Here is an 8,888-nt window from a genome sequence, read left to right as displayed (position 1 = left end):
GTTAATATCTAAAATCTATAAGATATTATTAAAGCATAATAATCTCAGATTAAAGATGAAAAACAAACAAACAAACAAAAACTTGTCACTCATTTTGTAAAATGTTCATCAAAAAATATTGTATTGTAAATATATTTTAAGCACAGAATGTGAATGCTTAAATGCACTGAATGTGAAAACTGGTGTCATGGTGGTTGAAGCAAGGAAGAGTTTAAGCAGGATCTATTTACAGCAGTAAAACTTTAATCAACAATAACTCAAAATAACAAACGCAGGAACAGAACAACCACTAAATAGATGTAAACAGGGAGCATATATACAGATACTAAACGAGAGAGCTAACAAGGGGTAGGTGGACACAATAGGTATCTATTGTAACAAACTAGGAGACTACGTAAACTGTAAGGAAGACAGGAAATAAATAGGAACAGGGAACTCAAAACTAAACCAAAACAGAATAGGCATAGAAATTAATCTATAGGAAAAGTTAACCATTATTTAAAGTTAGTAATTTCTTTTGATCATTTTGAATAGTATGTTCATATTTTTACTTGAAAATCTACATTTAGTAGCATATATTTTAGTATATATTTTAGGAGTTTAATTATTTTATTTGTTTTCTCCTAATAGGCTGCCTGGGTCAGTTAGATGGTAAGTTGTCACAATCCAAACTCATGTTCAGTCACACAGAGAGTTTTGTTTTGAATGTGTTGTAGTTTTTTGTGTAAACATGGAATTCTCACATATGATCTTTTCTCTCACCAGTATGTGGTCAAGCCCCCCTCAACACCAAGATTTTTGGAGGGGAGAATGCAACGGCAGGCTCTTGGCCGTGGCAAGCCAGCATTCACAGTCTGTCCAGTAAAAGCTTTTTGTGCAGCGGGACGCTAATCAATGAAGAATGGATTTTGACTGCAGTTGACTGTGTCCTACAGTACGAAGTGGCCAAGTTTAATATTATCATATGTTTTTATGAATTTCAAGTGTCCAAATATCGTATAGTGTATGTATAGATGCGGATTCATAATAGTGAAATTAAAACTGACTTGTATTTACAGCAACAGGGTGTCTGACATTGTGATCTACCTGGGGCGTCTGACCCAAAATGGCTCAAACCCACATGAGATATCCATGCAAGTGATTAAAGTCATAAAACATCCTAAATATAACAGTCTTGACAGCAGTCTAGCAATGCTCCAGCTCTCTTCTTCTGTGACTTTCACTGATTACATTAAGCCAGTCTGTCTGGCTGCTGCTGGTAGTGTATTTGCTGCTGGTACAGAGAGCTGGGTCACTGGATGGGGCCTAAACGAAGGTGAGAAACGTTACTTCAAAATTACACCCAATCGAGGTTCTAAAATTCTGGAACAACATAATGCCTTTTATGATGTTTCCATTGATCTGTATCTTTATTTTGTGTGATAGAAATCAAGTTTCCTGACATACTGCAGGAAGTGGAGGCCCCTGTTGTGAACAACATTGAATGTAATGATGCCTATGGAGGCATCATTACAGACAACTTGATGTGTGCTGGATTTTTAGATGAAGGAGAGAAAGCCCCATGTGTGGTAAAACATCAGTCATTCATTTTTATCAGGCACTGTTTATCCAATATGCATGTCTTTCTCTATAAAACTGAGAGACTAGAACTGTTATCTCATTCTTGCTTCATCTTCTGTGTCTCTGTACCACATTACTGCTTCACTTCTGTTACTGTAGAGGTGTAAATGTAAAGTGTTTGTCTCTGCAGGGAGATGCTGGAAGTCCACTGGTCACTAGGCAGGGCTCCACATGGATTCAGTTTGGAGTTGCGGTCTATTCTCATTATTGTGCTGAACCTGGTTATCCTGCTGTATATGTCAGGGTGTCTGAATATCAGGACTGGATCAGCAGTTACACAAGGAGCAGCGAGCCTGGATTTGTCTCATACCCCCTCATTCTTTCTCTGATTGATGGAGGCTCAGTCAACCTCCTCTCATTTTCCCTTGCTCTCGCTTTCTCCATCATACCTCTCATCTTCTTCCACTTTTTTTAAAGATTATGTGAGTCATGATAATTTTATGGATACACTTCTGTAATCATGATGATAGTTTGCTGTACACAGTCTCATTATTAGGTGAAATACGTGTTTCTTCTTATAATCTTTTCTTTGATGTTAACCTTCATATTGATTGGATCCTGGGGTCATCAATATGTTTATAATGAAACAAAACTTTGATATAGTTCAGCATGCTTTTAAAAAAAAGAACCTTCACTGACATCACAAGTGCACTGCATGGATGTTTTTAAATATGATTTTATTAAAATAAATCAGTATCCTTTGCAATGTGATCATATATACATTTTGCTGTGTTTTCAATGCATGTACTACTCATTTACTGTGTTGAATAAAACGAAATAAAAATATAAGATTGTGATGTTTTTAATTATTGTAATTCAGTTGTTTACCTGTATGTTTAAAGCGCCATAAACCTCATTCCATACATTTGGGACATTTAAAAAATATACAAGTTTTACATTTAAAATCCTGATGCTGGCATTTATTGACATGGCTGACATGGGACAGACATATGTAAAAAGAATGTTGGTGTGAAAATTCATTATAACAAGCAACAAAACACATATAAAAACTCTTGTTGAGATCCTATATTAATCCTAAGTTTACAAAAGAAAAACAAAAATCTATATTGCTTTTAAAAAATGGACTATCATACACAAACCTTGTAATGTTCTAAACACTACACTTTACACTCTTAAAAATAAAGGTGCTTCACGATGCCATAGAAGAACCTTTTTGTCTAAATGGTTCCATAAAGAACCTTTAACATCTGAAGAACTTTTGTTTCACAAAAGGTTCTTTGTGGCAAAAGAAGGTTCTTCAGATTATAAAAAGGCAAGAAAGACATGGTTCTTTAAAGAACATTTGACTGAATGGTTCTTTGTGGAACCAAAAATGGTTCTTCTATGGCATCGCTGATGTGAAGAACATTTTAAGCACCATTATTTTTAAGAGTGTACACTGACATTTCAACACTACTTCACACTTAACACTATTTGTTACTTTAACATTACCTGCACTACATCCTGATTCATTCATTCATTCATGTATGTATTTATTTATTTATTTTCATTGTTTTCCTGATTTGTCACATATTGTGTATTCTTTTATATTATTGTCTTTGTAATTTCTTGTTACTTGGTCCTTTTATCGTCTTCCTTGAGATGCATGGACAAAATGAGAATTTAATTTAAAGTACAGGTGACAATAAAGGTATTGATTTTCTCAACTCTTGAAAAATATATTGTATTGTTATTGTAGTTGCTTATAAAACTGGCAGCTTGCAAACACATGGAAAAGCCCCTAAAACATTCAGTTCAGCATGATTATACTACAGGTATCTTGATACAAAGTGTATTTCCGTGAATGTCTTTTGCATTGTTTTTGATATATTTTTTACTGTCCTGCTTCCTTGTGCAGTACAATTGCAGTTCGGTTTATATTTAGCATCATGGCACTGTTTGGTATGACATCTATTTTCCTTGTTTGTCTCTGCATGATGGGAAAACTTGAAGTTGAAGGTTTGTTAAATTGCCTTAGCATTAACTTGGTAAACACAACCACTATAGGAATGCGGTTTAGCATGTCTCATTTGGCACAGCATTATCAAGATTGGCATAGCATTATAGAGATTCACCAATGTTCATGTGACTTCTCACATGTCCCTCACACAACCAGTTGTTCCAGCTTTAGTTTTCAGTTCCGTCACCCTCACCTTTACGGATTGGCACAAGGGTAAACGCACTGTATCACAAAACTACTGTAGTAGTATCATGATATTTTACAGCAATGTACGCAGAAATTATGATTATAATTATTATAATTAATTTAAGAATAGTACACAAAAATGTAGTCCACAAATTAGTTAATTTCTTTACTTTCACACAGCATTGCATGCTGTATCTTTTCTTGAAGTCTCACTCACAGTCATTTTACGGTTACAGCTCTTTGATGATGAAAGAGCTGTGTTTTTGACTTTTATTTCAAATCTTTTCTTTAAAACTTTTAAATTGATTAGCAGTTAGATTCTGGAATCATCAGTATGGTTGTAACCAATGTTTTATATAGTTCAGCATTTTTTAAAAACCATTCTAGTTTACAATAATTTACAATGTGTGTCTCATAAAACATTGGTGTATGGATTTGATACTTGACAAAATAATGCAGAATGCAAAGCATCCCGGAAATAAAAGTTTCTCTTTTATCATTCACATCCTCAATCTCTGTGAGAAGTGACATTTGAGACTGGTGAACCACAGTTGATGGGATTCAATACAAACACACACTGCATTCACTTTATTAAAGGATATTTTGACTTATAATACGAATTACTCCATCTCAAGATCTAAATGTTTGTAATTGGTTATAAGCACGTTGTTTAATGCAATGTAATTACATATTCTTCTATTGAAACTCACACTAATCATTTTCTTTTCACTGACTCAACATGAATAAAATAATGTAAGAATTAATTTTAGGAATTTGCTTTGCAAATACATACTCCCTACATACAGCCTATTATATCAAAGTCAAAGGACATTTCTGAAATAATTTATACCAATCCAGACATAAAAGACATAAATAAGAAGGAAGGAGAATGTAAAACATATTCCATTCAATTTCATTTCATTAATTTATTATTTTATTTTATTTTCAAAGGTGCATAAACCTCACTGTATTGAGATACTTATTTCAAAGTTCAAACTAACGATTATAAAACACGAAAGGGAAGAATAAATTACTGTATTTTTGACATCGAAGCTCCGAAGCTTGTGCCAGAAAACTAGCCTACACATTAAACACTTAAGTATTGTATCGGAACTTGATTCATGTTTGCAAACGCATGTGCATGTGATCTATGATGTCTGAAGCCTCGCTCGTCTCAGGTTTCATAGGTAGGCATAATTTTGACCACTAGATGGCATGATGTACTGTGTTGAAAAGTGTCATGTAATTAACTTTTTTACCATGCATTTGAGAGAAACCTCTCGGTGCTTCACAAAACTTTATTTTGACATTACAAGTTTTTAAACAAAATCGCGTTTGGTCTCGTACTGTATCGCGTACCTTGTCAGTGTCGTGGCGGCAGCCCTTGTGTGAAGCAGCCTTCGTGTGAAGACCGAAGAGTGTAAAGACCATCGACTCCACCGAGCAGGGACACCGGCAAGGGACATAAGTATAGCTTTTAAATCATTCTCTTTCCTACTAATTGTTTCCCTTCTGTTTTCAGTTTTTATAACCAATTCTTACTATGTGTTTCCAGATCCCTACTATCCCTACCATTGGCAAACCATGCATCACACACTGGAGGTGGAGGTACTGGTCTGCTTATCTCTAATGATTGGAAATTTAATCCTTTACCATCTCTGAGTATCAACAGCTCCTTTGAATCACATTCAGCCACTATTACCCACCCTCTTAAAATTAATTTTATAGTTGTTTATCGACCCCCAGGACCACTAGGTAACTTTCCTGAGGATGGTACTCCCCTAGTTATGCTTGGAGACTTCAACATCCACCTAGATAAACCTCAGGCTGCAGACTTCCACACTCTGCTTGCCTCTTTTGATCTCAAGCGAGTGTTAACTACGGCTACTCACAAATCAGGCAACCAACTGGACCTTATTTACACACGACACTGCTTTTGTGTACATAGAAAAAGTCTTAGATCTTTGAGGTCAGCTCATGAAAAATGGGGGCAAAAACAAAAGTGTTGCGTTTATAATTTTGTTCAGTGTATATATATATATATATACACACACCTTGCTGCATGTACTGCGTTAGGCTAACTGAGACTTGTAATTTGCACTTATATATTGTTGCTCTTTTGTTAGTTTTGACTGCTTTTATTGTCCTCATTTGTAAGTCGTTTTGGATAAAAGCGTCTGCTAAATGACTAAATGTAAATGTAAACAGTTATTTGTGAATCCATTGTATAATACAAGGAATTTGCTGCCTATATAGTATAGTCTCTGGAAAGCTGTACAGGAAATACATATGTATTGCATGGATATGGATTGGTTCACTGGTTGAAAGTATGGTTTAATGACAGATGCACAGATTTATAATACATTGGCTTAACTAGACATACTGATTTAGATACATTGATTTAATCAAGCACACATGGGTTTGCTCCTTTATACTCTTGATTGTTCTAGTAAACAGTGGTTTCCTCAACTATGGTTTAGATGCATTGGTTGGATCAAGTATATATTGGTCTGATGAAGTATACATTGTTTTGTTCAATTACAGATTGGTTTGATTAACTAGGCCTATATATTTGTTCACATATATATATTCGTTTAGATACATCAGTTTGCTTAAGGGTGTATTGGTTTGTTCAACTATATATTGGTTTAGATACATTAGTTGGCTCAAGTATATATTGGTTTGTTCAAGTATGTATTGGTTTGTTCAATTATATATTGGTTTAGATACATTAGTTGGTTCAAGTATATATTGGTTTGTTCAAGTATACATTGGTTTGTTCAACTATATATTGGTTTAGATACATTAGTTGGTTCAAGTATTTATTGGTTTGTTCAACTATGTATTGGTTTGTTCAACTATATATTGGTTCAGATACATTAGTTGGCTTCGGTATATATTGGTTTGTTCAAGTATACATTGGTTTTTCAACTATATATTGGTTTAGATTCATTAGTTGGTTCAAGTATATATTGGTTTGTACAAGTATGTATTGGTTTGTTCAACTATATATTGGTTTAGATACATTAGTTGGCTCTGGTATATATTGGTTTGTTCAAGTTTACATTGGTTTTTCAACTATATATTGATTTAGATACATTGGCTCAAATATATATTGGTTTAAGAATACATTGTTTTTGTATGTATTGTATATATTGGTTTGTTCAACTATATATTGGTTTTTAGATACATTGGCTCAAGTATATATTGGTTTGTTCAAGTATACATTGGTTTTTCAACTATATATTGGTTTAGATACATTGGTTGGCTCAATATCTTCGATGCGTGTCCACGGCATTACGTAATGTTGGAAAGGTCACGCACGGTTAGTTCTTTGTCTGCATACTCCGGTTCAAAAATGTAGGGTAGGCCGAAAGACTCCATCTCCTCCAACTTCAAAATCGTCCAACATCGTTGTTTTACCTTTTTTTGTAAAGGGCGTTTGACTTTCTTTGCACGTTTGCTTTGTAAACAATGGGTCAGTACTTCTACCTACGTCACACGTGACCTTTCCAACGTGATTATGTAATGTGTGAGGTCGAGCTAGTGTAAGAGGAGCAAAAGTATAAACATTTAAATTTTTTCTTAGAAGATGACCGATTGTTTTGCTTATTTCACGGCTGGTATCGTGTAGAGCCACTGAAACTGCAGTTTGGACCTTCAACCCGTTGAAGTCCACTATATGGAGAAAAATCCTGGAATGTTTTCCTTAAAAACCTTAATTTATTTTCGACTGAAGAAAGAAAGACATTAACATCTTGGATGACATGGGGAGGAGTAAATTATAAGGAAATTTTATTCTGGAAGTAAACTAATCCTTTAATATAACAGGGAGGAGACAAGGAGATCAACAATGATTTTTGTAAAAGCTTTTCAAAGTTTACTTTTATGGCTTTTTTATATAAGAGACAGGAATGACAGGGTAGAAGAGTTGGGGACGGGACCAGAAAAGGTCCTCACAAGAAATCAAACTCATGTTACTCGCATACGTCATGAACATTGACCAGTGGCCACGGCTCTGACTTTGTGAATGCTTTTTAGTAACTACACCTCTATTGTAAAGTATTCAATTGAGTCTAAATGTACATGATCAAGTTAAAAAAAAACAGCATAAAGACAAGGGGAAAAATGTAAAAAAATAATTTAAGTGTTTACATTTATTTGCTACATAAACTGTTTTATACATTTGGGACACGCGTTTCCATATGGCAGTCGCCATACCCTAGCTCAGTGGTCGCCAACCCGTCGATCGCGATCGACTGGTAGATCTTTATCACTGTCCCAGTAGATCCCGAACAAAACAGTAAAATAAGTACAAAAATGCATTACATTTCTGGGGTTATATTAATGTATCACTGAAGGGAACTGTCTTGAGAAAAGTTTCGATGGGAATGTCATTTTCTTCTCCTCCGTATAAAGCGCAGCTCTGCTTTGTCCGCGGGTTGAAGCGACCCCAATAACGTGATATTTAGTCCCTGGAATCTGAATTTTACTTGAGGATCCCCGCCGAAAAACGTGTATTTTACCCCAGGAACGCGATTTTTACAAGGGACCGTCCTCGAAACGCGATTGGACTAGTTTTATTGAAAAAAAAAGAAAGAAAGAAAAGAAAATCTGAAATCAGCTATGATCAGTGCATCACTAATTAAAATACTAAGTAAAAGGCCTCAAATTTGAAGCACAATCTGGGATGTCTTTTTCTATCAATTCTTCAATAGGTAGATCTTGTCTTTCATAAAGGCCGAGGTCAGGGATCTTGGGCCTAAAAAGGTTGGTGACCACTGCCCTAGCTGATCGCCACTGCATTCCCGCTATTAAAGGATATTTTGTTTTTATAATACTACTAGCTTCATCACAAGGTCTGAATTTCTATAATTAGAGCTAACATAACCAAGCTGTTCTCTGCAATGTAATCAGATGTCTTCCTTGAAAATAAGCACTAATAATTTACTATGCTGTAACATAAAATAAAAAAGTTAGTTTTGATAATGCACTGTTTACATTGTAAAATAGACATCCTACAGCCATTAACAAAGTCAAAGTGCACTTCTGGGACAAGGAAGAGAGAATGTAAAACAAATTCAATATATGTTATTTTATTTCCAAAGCTACGCGAACCTTA

General features: G+C 34.8%; 1 protein-coding gene across 1 annotated transcript in view; it reads left to right on the top strand.

The window, feature by feature from the left end:
* Positions 1–2,264, top strand: part of LOC107755192 (chymotrypsinogen A) — a 2,611-nt gene extending 347 nt beyond the window's left edge. The window contains exons 2-6 of the mRNA XM_016571913.1: positions 631–651; positions 766–934; positions 1,059–1,315; positions 1,426–1,568; positions 1,751–2,264. Coding sequence (XP_016427399.1) covers positions 631–651; positions 766–934; positions 1,059–1,315; positions 1,426–1,568; positions 1,751–2,035 — 875 coding nt within the window. The 3' untranslated portion in view covers positions 2,036–2,264. The remainder of the gene's footprint in view (positions 1–630; positions 652–765; positions 935–1,058; positions 1,316–1,425; positions 1,569–1,750) is intronic.
* The last annotated feature ends 6,624 nt before the right edge of the window (positions 2,265–8,888 follow it).

The sequence above is a fragment of the Sinocyclocheilus rhinocerous genome, unplaced genomic scaffold (genome assembly GCF_001515625.1).
Source record: "Sinocyclocheilus rhinocerous isolate Xijiao unplaced genomic scaffold, SAMN03320098_v1.1 scaffold1063, whole genome shotgun sequence".
Taxonomy (NCBI): domain Eukaryota; kingdom Metazoa; phylum Chordata; class Actinopteri; order Cypriniformes; family Cyprinidae; genus Sinocyclocheilus; species Sinocyclocheilus rhinocerous.
Note: the sequence above shows the minus strand (reverse complement) of the source record. Positions and strands in the feature narration are given on the sequence as shown.